General features: G+C 39.4%; 1 protein-coding gene across 1 annotated transcript in view; it reads left to right on the forward strand.

The window, feature by feature from the left end:
* The window catches only part of TFAP2D (transcription factor AP-2 delta), a 57,751-nt gene extending 41,641 nt beyond the window's left edge, over nucleotides 1-16,110 (forward strand). Inside the window, exon 8 of the mRNA XM_059075815.2 lies at nucleotides 15,891-16,110. Within this exon, the coding sequence (XP_058931798.1) occupies nucleotides 15,891-16,110 (220 nt within the window). The remainder of the gene's footprint in view (nucleotides 1-15,890) is intronic.
* Nucleotides 16,111-19,383: the final 3,273 nt, after the last annotated feature.

Below are 19,383 nucleotides of genomic sequence, written 5' to 3' on the forward strand. Positions count from 1 at the left end.
TGGCTGACATTTCCAATTAAAATCCAAATTTAAGTCTCCTGATGTAAACCGAATTTAAATGTGTGGTTTTTTTGGTTTTTACTGTGCATTTATTAAAAGTAGCCTCAATAAAATATCTTAATAGGATTGTAAAATCAGCTTGTTGCCTGACCTTGGAAAAATACCTCACACTTTAGAAGTGTAGCTCTTAAACCTGGCTTCACAGTAGAATTTCCCTTAGAGCTTTTTAAAAGTCTTCAGGTCAAAAAAAAAACAAAAACAAAAAGCCAAAAAAAAGAAGACAAAAGGGAATTCCCTGGCTGTCCAGTGGCTAGGATTCTGTGCTTTCACTGCCAAGGGCACGGGTTCAATCCCTCGTTGGGGAACTAAGATCCTGCAAGCTGTATGGCATTGCCAAAAAAAAAAATCTTGAGGCCTGGAATACACTTTTAAAGATCTGATTCATTAGGTCAAGTCTAGGATTGGACTCAGGCATCAGTATAATTTGCAAAATCTGAAGTTGATTCTGATAATTAGACACGTTTAAGAACCACAGTCCTAGGATATTCCTAGACTATTAGCTTCTTTTCCCTTGGAAGAAAAACATTTCTAATTCATTTTTAAAGTGACATTGAGAATTATGTAAAGTTCTGTCTTATACTCTAATGAATTAAAGAGATTCTACATCTATTATCCTGCTAATAATCTGGGTAACAATGTGCTAGCATGGAAGGTGTCTCTTTCATAATTTCCTACTGATGGTGGTAACTTTAATTTGGTAGAAGCATCAGCTCAAGAGAAAAATGTGTTAGAAAGGAAACATATCACATCTGATGTTGAAAATAGTCCATTAGCAGAGTCTGATTTTCCACTGTTTTTGCTGAGTGCTGGCTGGGAAAGAAGTAAGGAGAGGGTGTGACTGGATAGGCACAGAGACGACTCTAATTAGTAGCATCAACTTGTGCTACTATTTTATTTCATTAGAATCTCCTTCCCAGTGCAAACCACTTGAATTACATCTTCCAGGGTGGCTGATTTGGTACCTGGAGAACCATGGCTTACTTTCAGCAGATTGAATATGTCTAGGTAGAGCTAGGGAATGATCTGGCCTTGTAAAGCCCAGGTAACTACTTCCAGTTTTCTGTGGTAGCTGACATATCAGGGTGCTCTGGGAAACTGTGGGGAGAGTAGTGACCCTTCCCGTGATTGACTCACAGCCTGGAAAGCTGCTTGTTTCTATCAAAATGACAGGAGGCAGGTTTATCCATTATTTATAATTTACTGAGTACCATCCAAAGTGTATATTGCTTTAGAGAACAGAGCAGACACAGCATCTACTGGAAAGGGGAAGACGATTGATTGAAATCTGCGGAAGTCCCCATAGACACAGTTCCCTGGAATGGTGATGGCAATTAGACCAAGGTGGCGTGGGGCTTCATGGACAGAACAGACTCAGCTCAGATGAAACCAGAGCCCTAATTTTCTGAAATGTTCGGAATTCCCTTCTTTGAGATCTCAAGAAATCTTAATAACTTTGCCCTTCTTTGTGTCTTATGTTCTCATAATATCCTTGAATCTAAAGTCAAGCAAAAAGCACATTGAACAACGTAAATAAGGGGAGGAAGCTAGACTATTTTTAATGCTCAGTTCAGAGAAAACAACCTGTTGGAAAAATGAGGTTGTTTTCTTTCTCAACACCCACGGTGGGAGCCTGATATTTTACTGTTTCTTGTATTTTACTGTGCTAATGGCAAGTGGTGCAAAGATGGCCAAAGGATTGTCCCATCTTTAAGTACTTCTGAGGTAGAAGACAGTTACATACAAAGACTTAAAATATAACATAGAGAGTTTTAAGAGTGTTAAGTAGAGTGCAGGTAATTACCTGGGATAGTTGGGAAAGGATTTCCCCCTTTTATTTATTTATTTTTTGGGGTACGCGGGCCTCTCACTGTTGTGGCCTCTCCCGTTGTGGAGCACAGGCTCCGGACGCGCAGGCTCAGCGGCCATGGCTCACGGGCCCAGCCGCTCCGTGGCACGTGGGATCTTCCCGGTCCGGGGCACGAACCCGTGTCCCCTGCATCGGCAGGCGGACTCTCAACCACTGTGCCACCAGGGAAGCTCCCTCCCCTTATTTTTTTACTATAAATTTTTTTAAATTGAAATATAGTTGATTTACAATACCATGTCAGTTTCCGGTGTACAGCACAGTGATTCAGTTTTACATACATATGTATCTTTTTTTTCAGATTCTTTTCCCTTATAGGTTATTGCAAAGTATTGAGTATAGTTCCCTGTGTTATACAGTATGTCCTTGTAGGATTTCCTCTGTCTATCCACAGTATTTAGCACATAGTATGTGCCCAATACCTATAGGTTACTAAATGTAGAATACGATACTAACTCTGTTATGTCTTGGATATATTCTCCTCTGATTCATTCCCAGGGCCTTGGTGTTTTAATTGGACCACGGGCTGGGGAAGTGAAATGTTCAATGTGCTTAAATTCTTCTATTTGAGTCACAAAATATACCGACATCACATCTTCTTAGAAAAAGACCCTCCTACAACTCCCATAACACTTTGGAAATAAGAAATGTATAGGCTGTCCCAGATGTCTGTGTTTGCTGGTGATTAAATTTTCATCATTGATTCTCAGTGTTGGAAGGCCCCTTAAGCTTCCCACGCTCCTCCACCATTTGGATCTTCCCTCCAATATCCCTGTCAAGTTGTCACCCATCCCAGGCTCGATAACTTCCAATGATAGGCTGCTCTTTTCGTGCCTCGGCATTCCCTTCTATCTCTGACAACTCTATTAGAAATGCCTTCCCTCCGTTGGGGCAAGATCTGTCTCCCTAACATCCCACTCCTTGGGGGCCCTATAGAGTCAGTTTAATCCTGTTTCCCTCCCAGTTTCTAGAGGCAGTGCTGATGTCTCTCTGAATTTTCTCTTCCTGGGCTGTTCACCCCCCTTCTCTTTGTGTTCTACATATGACATGCATTCCAGTCAACTCAACTAGAATCTTCTGAGTGTGCTTGGCAACACACTGAAGATAGGATGTGTGTTTATACTTAAATGTGAGCACGTCTTCTCCAAGGAGCCTAAGATGTGTATAGCTTTTGTTTTTTATTTTTTCATTTTCTTGGGATGGGAAAATGGTGGGGAAGGTAATCAGGAGTGGATGATTTTATTAATCTTGTGAAAGCATTTTTAGTGTCAGAAGAGAAATCAGGAAATTTCAATTAAATCTCGAATCCCAAAAGAAAACATCATAAAATAAATTACGTGACTAGGCTTAGATTTAAGAAACAGAATTATTGACTCCTTCTGGCAGAACAGGATGTTCTGCCAGTTCAAGGGGACTTCGAAGACCATTTTATTTAAGAATGTTGGAAATAATAGGCCTGAATTGTGAAGGAAAAAAAACCTATGTTTTCCAAACTTAAGCTCCTTTATGTAAGGCTGAAATTAAACTTTAAAACTTTAACCTAGACTCCAAAAGTGCACTTACATTCTCAACTGCAAAGAAAAACATACCTGTAAGTGAGTGGTCTTATTCACTACTTAAATAAAAAAGGACAGCCTGTATTTACATAAGAGAAAAAAACCTCTTTCCCTTGAAGTAAAACTTTCAATAGAAAAAAATGTAGACTATAAAATAAAACAGGCAACAGTTTTCACTTCCTTAGCAGATAAGTGGAACCATGATGCCTTTCTTGCATGAATCTACATTAAATTACTTACCTTTATTTAACGTTAAGCAGGAAATTAAAGTGTAAATCAGTTGCAGTATTTATTGTACTTCACAAAGTGCGTGGCCCCAACCAAATGCTGCAGGAGATATGAACATAAAAACATCTATTGCAGGTCATTTGATGACATTTTAATGGATTTTTAGGTTCAGCACAGAGGAGACTAGTAATTCAAACAAGAGAAACCAGAAGCAACTGTTTCTAATAAAAATTTGCAAACATTGTCCCCTAACAATTACATGTGAATAATTTGGTAAATTTGTATTTAAATAATTTCTATCTTTGTTGATCTGTGGGTTGGGGGACAGACAGCACGAAATCATGGGAAATACTCAGAATGGATGTCAGGGCATCTAGCTTAGTCTCCTCTCAGTTTCCAGCTGGAAGTGTGGATTTAGGGCAGACATTTACCAGTCTGGCCTCTGCAGGTTCATCTGTAAATTGACAACAGTTAAGCTGGATGATCTTGAAGGCTCCTTCTAAGCTTCTTTATTCCATTCTCCATTTACTGCTCAATCAGTCATTTATGCTGTGTTTCCATGTGATCTCATTTCCTCTCTTTATGTTTTAGCAACTTGTTCATTTAAAAAAGTCAGCAGTTGATGGAAACTATATATTTGGTGCTGAGCACACTGTTGTATATACAGAAGTAGAAATATAATGTGCACATGAAAGTTACGTAATGTTATAAACCAAGGTTACTTCAATAAAAAAATTTCCCCAAAAGTCAACAGTTGACTAAATTCATCTAAGAGAGCACGAGTCCTCAGCTTAGCATTTTCCTTCCCCTATTCTACAAAGAAAATATGAATTGTCTGATAGGGAGGAATATAAGGACATGGTTAATTTATCCCAAAAAGCTCTATTTCCATATGTAAAAGATAGGGTGGAGATATCAAAAACAATGTCTTTACCTTCAAAAAATTGACTTGGATGTGATTGACTTTGGTCTCTCCTAATGTGTGTGCAATGATTATACCCTTAGCTTCCTTGGCTAATGAGATGGAATGAAGTAAAATGGAGTCACAAGGACTCAATCCCTTTGGGACCGCAGAGTAAGTGGTTGAGAAAAACAGGAGAACTGTGACCTTAGAATGGTGGATAGGCAATCACGTCTCCCAACCTGGCAGAGAGGTTCAGGACAGTCATAAATGCACTTCTCCAAAGTGAGTTTCATAGTCCCATGAGCTGCTCCTTGAAAGTGTGTCATCATCAAGTGTTTTTTTGGCTCAAGAAACCCTGACTTCCATACTCCTCTAGAGGTAGCCAATGCAATTGGCATATTCTAAGCTCCCAAAACTGTTTTTGAATGGAAGGAATGCTTAGCTTCCTGTCTCCAATACTTGATCACAGAAACTGTTTTTTTTTTCTCAGAATACCTATTAACATTCCATGGAACTAAGGTTCTGCAGAAGTTCTTGGGGGAAATGCTGGAAAAGTTCATCTTCCTCTTTTACCCAGGGAGGATAGCCAACCTGGTATTTAGGTGTCATTTCTTGGCTCTAAGGGAACACGCCTAACTCCCCAGCTACATTTAAACTATTCAGTACTGTTTCTAAAATACTGATGTTTTGGGGCTTCCCTGGTGGCGCAGTGGTTGAGAATCTGCCTGCCGATGCAGGAAACACGGGTTCGTGCCCTGGTCCGGGAAGATCCCACATGCCGCGGAGCAACTAAGCCCGTGAGCCATGGCCGCTAGGCCTGCGCGTCCGGAGCCTGTGCTCCACAATGGGAGAGGCCACAACAGTGAGAGGCCCGCATACCGCAAAAAAAAAAAAAAAAAAAAAAAAATACTGATGTTTTGGACCCATCCCAAACCAATTAAATCAGGATCTCTGGGGTGGGACCCGCACATTGGCATTTTTTAAAATAAACTCCCTGGGTGATTCTTGCATGTATCTAGGGTTGAGAACCACCAGCTAAAGAAACCATAGAACATTTGTGGGTGCTGACAAGGCCTTGCTAACAAGTGGGTTGCTCCTCGCTACCAGAGAACCATTATACCTTAATTATACACCTCAATTAAACTCCATTTTAAAAGCCCTGGGGGCTGGGGGATAATATAATTTATGTAGAAAATAAGCACAATCAGTCAGTTTCCTTTTTCTCTGCTTCCTCAATCAGTTTGGCTACAAAGGATAGATGCCATCAAGTTCTGGGTGCATAAGACCCAGCTGCTTTCCTCAGGCTGAGATCTCTTCCCATGACCTATATTCAGGAGTTGTGCCACTTCAAAGAGATGAAGCATCTTCCCCTTGTGGTTCTGAAAAGAACTAAGGTTTTGCAGAGAAGCCCCACAATCCTTTGCTGGTGTTCTCCAGGGCCTGTCTTCCAGCCTCCTGCCCTCATGGCTGTTCTCATGAGTGGAAGAAGGCATTTTTCCATCTCACCTAAAAGAGTAGTGACGAGAACAGACTGAGCCTCAGGCTGCAGTTGGACCTAAACCTGCAGTCTCTGAATAATCCAGGAGAGAAGGAAAGGGAGACTTATCTTCCCTTTAAATCTTGCTGCCTGCATGCCTCCCAGAGGCCGGAAAGCAGAACTGAGGTTGATAACAGTGGCATCTCTGCTGTTCGGAAAATCAAAGGTACATGAGACCAAACACCCACTGGAATGATGCAACCTAACAAAATAATAGGAACAATAGCCGAAACTGTTTCAACCTTTACACACACCAAAAACTTTTCCAGATAGAAAGTTGAAATTTGGCCCCCCAAAATCAGCTTTTGCTTTAATTATCTAAATGATGATGGTAGAGTATTTTCTCTTGATTTTCAGTCTTCTAGCTTGTAGTATAATAGTATCTACTACTTCCAGCTTTTTGTATCCCAAAAGAGAGCTAGAAGAATCCATCCTTGGTTGTCAGACACAACTGAGTGAGGCAGTCCCCAGTGGCAAATAGGAATGAGACTTTTATTTTCCTTTTAATCCTGTTAAATAAGTGTTCCCTTAGTAGGTAGAAAGGATGTGTTTGAGCCCAGGCCCAACTCTTTTTTTTTAAATTCAAGTATAGTTGACTTACAATATTATATTAGTTTCAGGTGTACAGCACAGTGATTCAGTATTTTTACAGATTATACTTTATTAAATGTTATTATAAGATAATGACTGTAATTCCCTGTGCTCTACAGTATATCCTTGTTGCTTATCTATTTTATACAAAGTAGTTTTATCTCTTAATCCTATAACCCTAACTTGCCCCTCCCCACTTCTCTGTACCCTCTGGTAACCACAAGTTTGTTTTCTATATCTGTGAGTCTGTTTCTGTTTTGCTATAGTCATTCGTTTGTATTATTTTTTAGATTCCACATATAAGTGATTTCATACAGTATTTGTCTTTCTCTGTCTGACTTATTTCACTAAGCGTGATATTCTCTAGGTTCATCCACATTGCTGCAAATGGCAGGCTTTAATTTTGTGTGTGTGGCTAATACATACCACATCTTCTTTGTCCATTTACCTGTTGACGGACAGTTGGGTTGCTTCCATATATTGACAATTATAAATAATGATGCTATGAACATTGGGGTACATGTATCTTTTTGCACTAGTGCTTTCGTTTTCTTTCTGGATATATACCCAGGAGTGGAGTTGCTGGATCGTATTGATAGCTCTATTTTTAGTTTTTTGAGAAACCTCCATATGGTTTTCCACCAATTTACATTCCCATCAATAGTGTATAAGGGTTTCCTTTTCTCCACATCATCACCAACATTTGTTATTTGCAGACTTTTTGAGGATAGCCATTCTGACAGGTGTGAGGTGATGTCTCATTGTTGTTTTGATTTGAATTGCTCTAATAATTAGCAATGTTGAGCATCTTTTCATGTGCCAGGTCCAACTCTTGCCAAGATAGGAAGAATTCAGGGGAAGATTCCATAGGAATTTGCTTTAGGCTATGTTTTAGAAAATTGCCTTAGTGGTTTAATTTAAATTCGTTTAGACAAATCAATTAAAGTAATGATAAAACATTTCTGAAAGACAATTAGAGCAATATAGAAACAGCTTTGTACCATGTCTCTGGCAGACAAGAAAGCTGGTGAAATGTAAACCATATTTACTTAGATTAAGAAAAATTAAGCAGCTCTTGTTCCTCTGGTATATGTTCATTCAGAATCCTATATTAACCTATATTCCAAGTAAGCACTGAAGCTTTGGAGAGTCTAAAGATAAATACGTAAGGCCTTGTCCACAAGCAAAAAAAATTCATTTAGCCAGAGATCACAGGGAGTTTGTGAAATTTCTATTATATGGAAGTCTCCTGATAACTCCTCATCATTAACGCAAATAGTTTATAAGTATAAATACTGTTGGAGTTAAAGATGGGTTGTTAATAACACCTTATTAGCAAAATTACACAGGGAAAAAGGAGAAAGGATTATAATTTATTCTTTTTCAAATAGCAATCTCTTTTCTACCATCCTCTATTTCTTCTTTTATTTGTCTCAATTTCTTCATTTTTAATCCCACTGACAGAGAATACATTTTGAACTGTTGCAATATATTTTCCTTTAAAAAGTTAAAATCTATATCTATAGGATGTATTCAGGTCAATAAAAACAGTGTAAGTCAACAACATGTACACGTACATGCACACTCAAACAAACACCGTCTCCCTCGAAAGGGTGATTCTACCCTGTGCTACCTCTCCAGTTGCTGAGATGTGAACACACTTTAACACTTAGGAGGAAAGTCAAAAGTAGAGCTTCACCTCCGGATCCAGCAGCCAATTTGAAGACACGGTTTATGTGGAAGAAAGATGCTCTAAAGAAGGTTAATTAGGAAGTCTAGCAAAATAGGAGTTTTTAAAACCATGAATAAAATGAAGACGATGACGGTTAAATATAAGTCACATTTTCTACAGCATCAGGTGTGTAAACTTCAACAGTCTGGATTTTTCTCAGCAGGTGTCTGTCAGAACCTTCCTGCTCCGCAGGGTGAAATTAGTAATAGGAAAATTAAATCAATGAGCTGGAATCTGCTTAGACAGAGAGAGAATAGTTCAAGGTAAATGGAGTTCTAAGCCTGACTAGCTATGATCCGAAGCTCACATTTTGATCCTTCCCTTTATGGTTTAGACTGACTGATTTGGTGTGCCTTTTCCCTAAGAATTGCTTGAGTCAAGTCTCTCTCCCTCTCTCATTGTACTGCAAACAGATATGTTTTCCTTAATCTTTCCTAAATTTCACATCATTGATTTAGCCCACCAACTAAGCTTTTTACCACATGAAGGTATTTCAGCACTTTGGTTCTGCTAACCAGTGCAGGAATTTTTCTCTCTGTTTTAATACTAGCAATTAAGTTACAAATCCATGACGCAGAGTGGGATTAATGGGAAAGTCTTGCAGCACTCCACTGGAAACTGAGGAACCTTTAGCCCTTGTTAACTCAATTATTCCTGAAGCCATGCAGCACTTCAGTGCACTTCTATTTCTTAAATATTAGTCCTTAAATTAGTAATAACCCATTACATGAACAAATTGCAATAATCCCATTCAATGGAATACCTACCAGCAATAAAAAGAAATAATCTATTGATAAACGCCCAAACATGGACAAATCTCAAAATTATTAGGCAAGTGAAAACAGACAGTCATAAAAGTCTATAGACTTCATGATTCAACTTATACGACATTCGGGGGGAAAAGTAAAAACTATAGAGATAGAAATTAGAACACTGATTCCCAAGATATGGGGTTGGGGAAAGTGCACTGACCGAAAGGGATCACGAGAAAATGTTTTGGGTAATGGTGGTCATTACACAACTGTATGGGTTTGTCAAAATTCAATGAACTATATACCTAAAAGGGCTAATATTATCGTATGTAAATTTAAAGTCGGTATACCTGATTTTTTAATATATCCCATTTTAAGAAATTCGTTAAGGACTAATTAAATGTAATCTAATAACCCAGAATTTCTAAAATCTGTCTCTTTTCTCCTGCTTTAATTATTAAGGCATGTTACTCTGTTCCATTTCACTACTTCCTCCCCATTTTCCATGATTTTTCAAAGGTTACTTAACCACTCAAGTGTCTCAGAAACACATGCCTATGTTTTCTTTATCCTGAAATAGGAGTTTCCTATACTTGAAAAAAAAAGTTGCAGTTCCATTAATACCATTGCCAGTTTTTTTTTTTTTTTTTTTTTGCGGTACGCGGGCCTCTCACTGTTGTGGCCTCTCCCGTTGCGGAGCACAGGCTCCGGACGCGCAGGCCTAGCGGCCATGGCTCACGGGCTTAGTTGCTCCCGCGGCATGTGGGATCTTCCCGGACCAGGGCACGAACCTGTGTCCCCTGAATCGGCAGGCGGAGTCTCAACCACTGCGCCACCAGGGAAGCCCCATTGCCAGTTTTAAAGATTAAACTCTTTGAAAAGAAAGCGAAGTTTCTTAATTAGCATTTAATCTTTCACTTGCTAACGTAGCATCATCTCCCCCAGGCCTCTCTCTGCATCGTTCCTCTTCCTCTTTCTTGGAACAGAACTTCAAACTAAATCCTATAGGCCTGGGCAACAGAGTCTCCTGAATGAAACTGAGGAAACTTTAGTCTTTGCTAACTCAGTTATTCCATACACGGGAGTCCCAGCTCTTCTTCCTCAAGGCTGCTGCCTCCTGGAAATGATAAATGCCCAGATGCTGGCAGCAGACAATGTCAGGTAGCGTGTAGGTTGACAATAGTAGTGTTCTACCTCAGTCCTGTTTGTTTTAGTTGTTGCTGTTGCCTGGTGGTTTGGTTTTATTTTGTAACTACCCTTCGTATTTTTCTTTTTTTAAGATTAGACTCTAGGGCTTCCCTGGTGGCGCAGTGGTTGAGAATCCGCCTGCTGATGCAGGGGACGTGGGTTCGTGCCCTGGTCCGGGAAGATCCCAACATGCCGCGGAGCGGCTGGGCCCGTGAGCCGTGGCCGCTGAGCCTGCGCGTCCGGAGCCTGTGCTCCACAACGGGAGAGGCCACAACAGTGAGAGGCCCACATACCACACACACACACACACACACACACACAGATTAGAATCTAACTTTCTTTCAAAATTTCATTTCATTTATTTATATTTTATTTTTGCCTGTGTTGGGTCTTTGTTGCTGTGCGTGGGCTTTTCTCTAGTTGCGGTGAGCAGGGGCTGCTCTTTGCTGCGGTGTGCCGGCTTCTCACTGCGGTGGCTTCTCTTATCGTGGATCATGGGCTCCAGGCACACGGGCTTCAGTAGTTGTAGCACGTGAGCTCAGTAGTTGTGGCACTTGGGCTCAAGGGCGCACGGGCTCAGTAGCTGTGGTGCACGGGCTTAGTTGCTCCGTGGCATGTGGGATCTTCCCGGACCAGGGATCAAACCCGTGTCCCCTGCATTGGCAGGCGGATTCTTAACGACTGCACCACTAGGGAAGTCCAAGACTCTAACTTTTGATTACCAGTTTATGGTAAGAACTCAAGCCACAGATTGTTGGAGATACATATAACATCTTATTTGCCACTTATATTAAAATCTAGGATACTTCGATGATCACTTATGCTCTAAGTGATATGGCTGCATATAGCTCCCACTTTGATGATGAGATCTTGCCCTCACTTATTTTCTTCCCATTGTCTTCTCTGGGCTCTAGTTTTACATTTTTGGTGGGAAATGTTACTCCTTTCTCCTCAGAATTCTATTTAAGTTTTCTCACCACTTTGGCAAGTTTCTATCCTTTGGCAAGAGCACATCTTCTTCAATATCTTAATCAAGAGAACAGGAAACTAACTCCTTTTGTTCCAATATCATCCAAGGAACTTTGAAGGTTGAGTGGTTTTTAGATTGGCTGAAAAAAAAAAAGAGGGAGGAGAAACAGAGGTACACAAGCAGGAATGACCATCATTGGTTTGAGGATAAAGAAGAGATAAGTCTTTCAAAAATAAAATAATAGACCATATGAATATAAAGGGTGAAGGAAGGAGAGCTGGAAAATGCAAATACACTAAGAAATCTGACACAACATTTGTATTGTCTGCCACTGTTCAGCACAATGTTTTAAACGTGGCACAAAGATGATACACCTAGAACAATGATGATTGTCTCTCTAACTTGTCTACTTGAGGACAAACTTTTAGATGAATTTAAATTTAGAAGGACTTCTATATTTTGACAACCTACTTCAAACCATCATGGCTGCTATTTAGCCCAGGTAATATTTACTTGTGAAATGCTCTCTGATATTAATCTGATGAAAATAGATGCAAATGCCAAATATAACTTAAAGATGAAATCTGTGGCTCAAAAATAATATTTTCTAAGGGCAAAAAAATGACCTTATCAAAGATTTTAGAGATTTGACTATAGTGTGTTACGTTACAGATAGATGACCTTAGTTTATTTTCTGTCTGGGACTGAAAATCAGCCTCTTCTTTCTGTTTTTCTCTTATTTTTCTATAGACTCTACATTACCCCTTTTTTCCTTTTTGTATGTCCCTGTGAATGAGATATATACCTATTTTTCTGGAATGGCTGGGGCTAAAAGAAAAACATGACGTTCCCAGAAATTCTTGTAATCATTCTGTGATTTCACACTTTGTTCTGTGTTGTTCTCATATAATATTAGATTAATTATTTAGATTCATAAACCTTACTGAAAACTGCTAGAACAGAGGCTATACCTTGCATTTAGCATCATCCTATGTAGTGTTCCATGCATAATTTTGATGTGCAGGTAATGTGAAATCAAGGACATTAACAACATTTACTTAATGTTTTTTATGCTGCATGATAACACTTCGAGTCCTTACTTTTCTTATGTTGACTATTTCACAGTTTTAGACTTATCTGTTGAGATAGGTGGTTCTTCAACATCTATAACCTTCTGTCATGTCCTTGGCTTTAAGAAGTGCACCATAAGCATTGTACCAGTGAATTGAAGCTTAGTGCTAGAAAGAAATTTGCAGATGTTTTCATCAGACTGTTGTGGTCTTACAAGGCTACATAACTTCCCACAAATTACACAGTGCCCAAGGTTGAAGGCAGTGTGAAGACTCTGTGCAAGGAGGTCTCAATCCAGGGCAAAGGTGACAGTGCACTTTACTAAAGACCAGGTACATATTTTAGAAGTAAGGAAAGCCATCAGTCAAGAAGGGATGCCAGCCTGAGAATTTTTCATTATGGCAACCACTCTTCTCAACATGGAAAAGTAAAACATTTATACAGACCCATCTACTTTGTAGCTGGCCTTTTCGAACCCTGGTCTTAGACAGGAAAGTGAGTAAGAATGATCTTCCAGGTCTACAAGTCTGCCCATAGAACAAAGTTAAGTTAGAGAAGCTGAGCTAAAACTGCCAACAGAATGTGATTTCTCACAGTGAAGGTGTAAAAAGCACCCACAGCCTGAGAGGAACATAAATGAGCACAGAGGCAATACGGAATGTCTCAGGCAGATTATTTAACATTTCTGGGTATCAGTTTCTTCACCTGTAAAATGGAAATAATACTACTTACTTCTTACAGTTGTTGCCAGGATTATGTGAGGAGGTACAGAATAAAGCATTTAGAACAGGGCCTGGCATATGGTCAGGACTCAAATATTGGCTATTAACCTTAATATTTACCCAAGTGGAACTAAATTCTGTATATTCAGCCTAGATGAAAAGGGGAGTCACAACTGAGAGAACATGGCAATACAGAGGAAAAAAAAAATTATCTGATGGTACAAGGAGCCCTGAACAGGAATAAAACAAGAGAAAAGAGGCAATAAAACAAGAGAAAAGAGGCAGTTTGTGCCCAGGGCCAAGCATCTAGACACTAATAGATGGCTTCATTTGGTTCTTTTTTGCGGGTGCCGCCATGATTAGTTCTTCTACCACTTCAGTTAATTCCATTTATGTCCTTCCTCCCTGATTAAGTCCTAACACATTTGGATTCCCCTCTACTTATATCATTATAGAAATAGAGCTGAAGTCAGTTTTCCTGCTCAGCAATGCAACATATGCATATGCTTGAACTATGATGATGCCTTATATTACAAACTTTGGTATACATAGTTGGCAAAACATTGACCAGTCTTGTTTTCTAAATAATTGGAGATTGAAATCTTTTTTTTCTTTTTAACATATGTTAATTATGACTTAGGCATAGAGCAGGCTTTGTAAAATGTCTGGATGAAAGATGGTGGCAACCTATAAAATATAAAGGACCTGCAGAAAAATTTACTCTCATCATGAACATTCCACAGCCAACAATAGCTACCATTTATTGGAGCACTTCCTAAAAGTCTGGCATCATCCTGAGTCGTATGTGTTTGTTAACAGAGCAACACCTCCATGTGCTAATCTTATTATTATCACCACTGAGGCATATCAATAGGCTGCCTGAGATCCTAAATCCCTCATCTGCAATATTTTAAGATCTTGTAATTTTTGCCCCTAAAGATTACATACCCTAAGAAGGATAAGTAGCTAGGTAACAGATTGTGAAGGATGGTACTATCTGATTTTAAAACTGCTAATGGGACTTCCCTGGTGGCGCGGTGGTCAAGAATCTGCCTGCCAATGCAGGGGACACGGGTTCGAGCCCTGGTCCGGGAAGATCCCACGTGCCGCGGAGCAACTAAGCCTGTGCGCCACAACTACTGAGCCCGCTCCCCCTAGAGCCCAAGTGCCACAACTACTGAAACGTGCTTGCCTAGAGCCCATGATCCACAACAAGAGAAGCCACGACAACGAGAAGCCCATGCGCCGCAACAAAGAGTAGCCCCCGCTCGCCACAGCTAGAGAAAGCCCACACACAGCAACAAAGACTCAAAACAGCCAAAATAAATAAATAAAAATTAATTAATTAATTTTTAAAACAGCTGTTATCACAATAACTGTAACAACCTAGGGCTTGTAAGCAATTAATGGCTTCATATATTGAATATACAATATATATGCTGTGTTATTTATAGATAGATATATGCATGATATATGTCAGTCATGTTTTTCTATATTTTACAAGATATGAGTTATGGGGAGAACCTGGCAGTGTCACTTCAGAAACAATGGACGCAAATGAACCATCTGGGTGGGTTTTGTTCACAGAAAGAGTGAATCTGCACTTACGTATTTGTTCAGCTAGAGATAATGTTTGTTGTGGTTGGAAGGGCTACCGATGCTGAGGTTGCTACAACCCTCCCTATGCTGGCTCACTAGTTATGATTATTAATGAATTAGTTAGCTGCTGAAACCCCCCAAAAGAGTGGCTTCCATTAGATAGAATTTTATTTTTCTCTCATTTAGGAGACTGGAGGTGAGTAAGTTCTTGCCATCTTGTTTTGTCCTCAGCAGCCCAGCTCCATAGCTATTTTGGGAGGAAATAGAAGGCACACCCTTTCCTCTCGAGCAGATGGGAATTGCAAACATCACTTCCTCTTGTGGTCTGTAGTGGAAGGATTAGTTCCCTGTCTAAACTTAGCGGCAAGGGAAGCTTGGGAATGTTGTCTCCAGCGGGATGGCCTTGTGCCCAGATAAAACTCCATAACCTTGAAGAAGAGAAGAATGAAGTTAGAGGAGCAGCTAAACATCAGGCATGGGCTTCCCTGGTGGCGCAGTGGTTGAGAGTCCGCCTGCCGATGCAGGAGACACGGGTTCGTGCCCCAGTCCGGGAAGATCCCACATGCCGCGGAGCAGCTGGGCCCGTGAGCCATGGCCGCTAGGCCTGCGCGTCCGGAGCCTGTGCTCCGCAACGGGAGAGGCCACAACAGTGAGAGGCCCGCATACCGCAAAAATAAAATAAAATAAAATAAAAAAATAAATAAATAAACATCAGGCACACTCAGCCAATTTTGATCTCCTCTTGTGTGATATATGCTTGTATAAGCATATGTGCCATTCTTAAAAACGAGATGATTCCCACAATAGAAAGTTGTATTTTCTGGCTTTCTTAATGAGATAGAGAGTCAGAGTCAAGTCGTGTGTGAAACACTCAGACGTCCTAATAATTAGTGCCTATCAAGTCTATCAGTGACGTTTTCTTCCAGATAGTCCCTGAATTTCTTGTTGTTCAGAGCAATACATTGACTTGCGTCTACCTTCCACGGTGCTTGGCGCCGTTTAGGATCACAACAAATGCCTGTTTAATGGACTGTTCTGGATTAAATGGGGGGATGTGTTGCCCCATATCATACTGCAAATTGCTCATCTCTTTTTCCTACCACTTCTCATTTCCAGTTTGATCACTCATGGCTTTGGGACCCCAGCAATATGTGCAGCCCTAAGCACTTTCCAAACAGTCCTCAGTGAAATGCTGAACTACTTGGAAAAACACACTACTCACAAAAATGGCGGAGCGGCGGATTCTGGCCAAGGACATGGCACCTCGGAGAAAGCCCCCCTGCGGAAAACTTCAGAGGCTGCTGTGAAAGAGGGCAAAACAGAAAAGACAGACTAGCTACATCAAACAGAATCTATTTCCAGAGAGTCTTGCTGCTGATATTTTTTCTAATATATATATCATTGAGGGTGATTAATCTTCAGTGGACCAAATCTCTGCCCTCCCCCAACCCTCCATAAAAAACAAAAATGGAAATGAAAAATGAAACAAAAAAGGACAAAACCAAAAAAAAAGACAAAAAAAAAAAAAGGAAAAGAGCAGTGTAACTGTGTGATGAAATTGTCACTTTTTAATTTTATGTTATGATAAACTCCTTTTGTGCACGTAATTTATTGTTCCGAATTATATACATCCCAGTTTTTAAGCACTTCTGGACTTTGGAGAGGCAGCACATGCTTTTTCACATCTAACTGATGCACTTTCTTATCCAGCTCTGTAGTTAGGGATCAGAAAGCATGACCATACTGGACTCCACCACCAGCGCATACGGCGCCAGTCTTTCTTGACTTAATCCCTTATAACAAAACAGTGCCTCTTTCCATTAAATAGACCAATCTGGCAATCAATCCATCAATAAATGCTTTGGGAACTGAAAAGGGCAGTCATGAATCTTTGTCCTGTGAATTGACAGCAATTTAAAAATTTCAGTCACTGCTAACCCACTTAACTACCAGTGCCTTGGTGGTACTTAAAAATTCCAGAAAACTCTGTCCCCTCTTTGTGTGACTATTCCCACCCCACCCTAGGTCCATTTTTTTAAAGAAGAGACTCAGCAGAATATTGAAGAGAAAAGAGATGACCTCTCCTATCCATTCTCCTCACTTCCCCAACCTAACAGTTCAAGGAAACAGACTGCATATAGTGGGTCAGGGCAGGCTGGATATAGGAAAGGGTAGCTTTGCCACTTGTGGTCCTGATGGAAAGCTGTGGTCTTGTCCTGCCTGGAAAAGCAAGGGAATAGGACCAGCGATCTTTCCAGGAAGCCGTGCCCCTCAGAGACAGAAGAGGAGCCCAGGGAACTAGTGGAGGCCCCTCAAAGTGTTAGCGGCCAATGAGTGTATGGTTAAAATGACAGACGTTATTCTTTTTCTACTTTTGTGGTTCTGCTACCTGCCCGATAGCTGTGTTCTAAACCTTTAGAGGCACAGAAGCATTCAGGTCTGTGTTCAATAAAGAAAACAAAAACAATGATAGAGAAGGCTTTTGCTTTTAAGATGCTTCCTTTTTTCATCGCTTGTTCTCAAGCTTTATTGTCCTGTAGTTAAAATACTGAAAACAAGAGGTTCCTGGCTGCAAAGGCCAAGGGCTAATTGAAAGTTCAGACCATTAAAACCTGAATGTGTCAAGAAACCTGATTGGTACCACACAGTACTAACCTTTCCACTGTTAACAGTTTTCAAAGTTGTAAGCAAATAAAGATGTAGGTCATCGTCTATGAAAAAAATCATTTAAAATATATGTGGACTCCGGACATTGTTTAGCATGAAAATATTCTCCTCTCGTTAACATGTATCAATTACTTTCAGAATGTCGCTGCCACATTATAACCCCATGGGGAATATTATTATTTTTAATTGAGAGAAAATTGCTTAAGAGTTTTCATCAAGAGATCACAAAAAATGTTTTTACCTAACAATAATTCTTAAAATCATTCGACTTTTATCTTCAATCTTATACAGAAAAGAGGAACATAATCAATGAGTATCTAAATTTTCTAGACTCAATTCAGTTAACAAAACCCACTAGTAAGGAATTCTATAATAAAGGGGTTTTATAGTTACACAGTAGAAGAATTTAAAATAAAGAAAACGTAAAAGTAATGAATTGTGACTTCATGAGTTTATCTGGTTCCGTTTTAAAAAGTTTACCGTTATTCATGGCTTTAAATTTGTTGGAAATAAAATAGAATAAAGCTGAGATTCTGCTGCAGTTCCAAATCTCATCACAAAATAAATTGTTTCCATTTACATGAAAATTCTCATACTGTAAAATATACATGTGAAACAAAAATGATGAATATTTCAGTTTAATAAGTAGTAGGAAAGCTATATACACATAATGTGGGCTACTAATATTTCCTTAATGAAATTTCCACATTGACTTTTATTCCTTTTATTATTAACAATACATATGTATTTAATATGGCATTTTCATATGCATCTCTGCTAAGTACTTAATGTAGTTATAATCCATGTCAAATGTTCACCCATAATCAGATAAAAAATTAGATCTGGCTTATAGTACCAGCTTACTTCTCAACCCATAGTTGTGACTAGTTGGGGTTCTTAACACCTCAATGGGGTGTTATTATTTATTAGCCTTGGAAACAGAAGTATAACTATACCTACAGTGCATATTATTTACCAGGATTTTGGGTGGCTTCAGAGCCTTAAATGGACAGCACCCATCATTTAACTTAACCAGCCATTAGGACACAAGTGAATTAATGGACTGGTCATGTTTAGAGTAATTATTTATTATCATATTTAATAGACATTGTTAACATACCTACTTTTGCCTTGTATATAAGGTACTCAACACTTTTTAAATAAACGAGTAAATGAATGTGTGTGTGTTCTTTGTCCAAAGTGGGCCAAAGGACTTTTTACTTTGGATTTTTTTTTTTTTTGCTTTGATACCCATTGCTTCAATCTGGCTGGCTTCTTCCATGGTAATTTATGGGTAACACATTTTAATGAATAGGGAAATATTTCCATTCTATCACATTAGTTGCAACTAGGTGCATTTAATATAAAACAATAAAAACAAGTAGGTAAGTATCATAATTTCCACAAAAGTAAAGTTATAATTGTTATCAGTATCATAGTTTATAGTTAAGGAAGGTAGGTCACCAAAATCTGATTTTCAGTGCTACAGTCAATAATAAAGCAATGAAAAAGCTTTCCAGATTAACTATCACTGGCCAAGATAATTTGTCCCAACCTCTCATACTTACTCAAAATTAATAAACTTATGAAAAATTGGGTCAAACTCCTATAAAAAGAAATGTTCGTTTTAAGGCTGTTTCAGTAACCAATTTAAATGCCACTTCTATGACTATTTCACTAGAGTTACCATTTGACTTAAGTTTGGTGGTTCTCGAAAAATAAAGGAAAACTCTGACTTATTCTATATTTTCTTCTCTGGAAAGATCGGATGACTGGGAAAATGCCTATTCTCCTGCACCCTTCTTTTCAGATGCTTTAAAAATGGGTAATTCTTTCTGGCTTTGCAGTTCCCTTTTCCTTTCCCTTCTTTGAGGGTGTGTTTTCTTCACTGTCTAACACAGAACATGACCCTCTAGCACCTATGAGCATCCCGACCCTAGTG

Source organism: Kogia breviceps, chromosome 10 (assembly GCF_026419965.1).
Source record: "Kogia breviceps isolate mKogBre1 chromosome 10, mKogBre1 haplotype 1, whole genome shotgun sequence".
NCBI classification, from domain to species: domain Eukaryota; kingdom Metazoa; phylum Chordata; class Mammalia; order Artiodactyla; family Physeteridae; genus Kogia; species Kogia breviceps.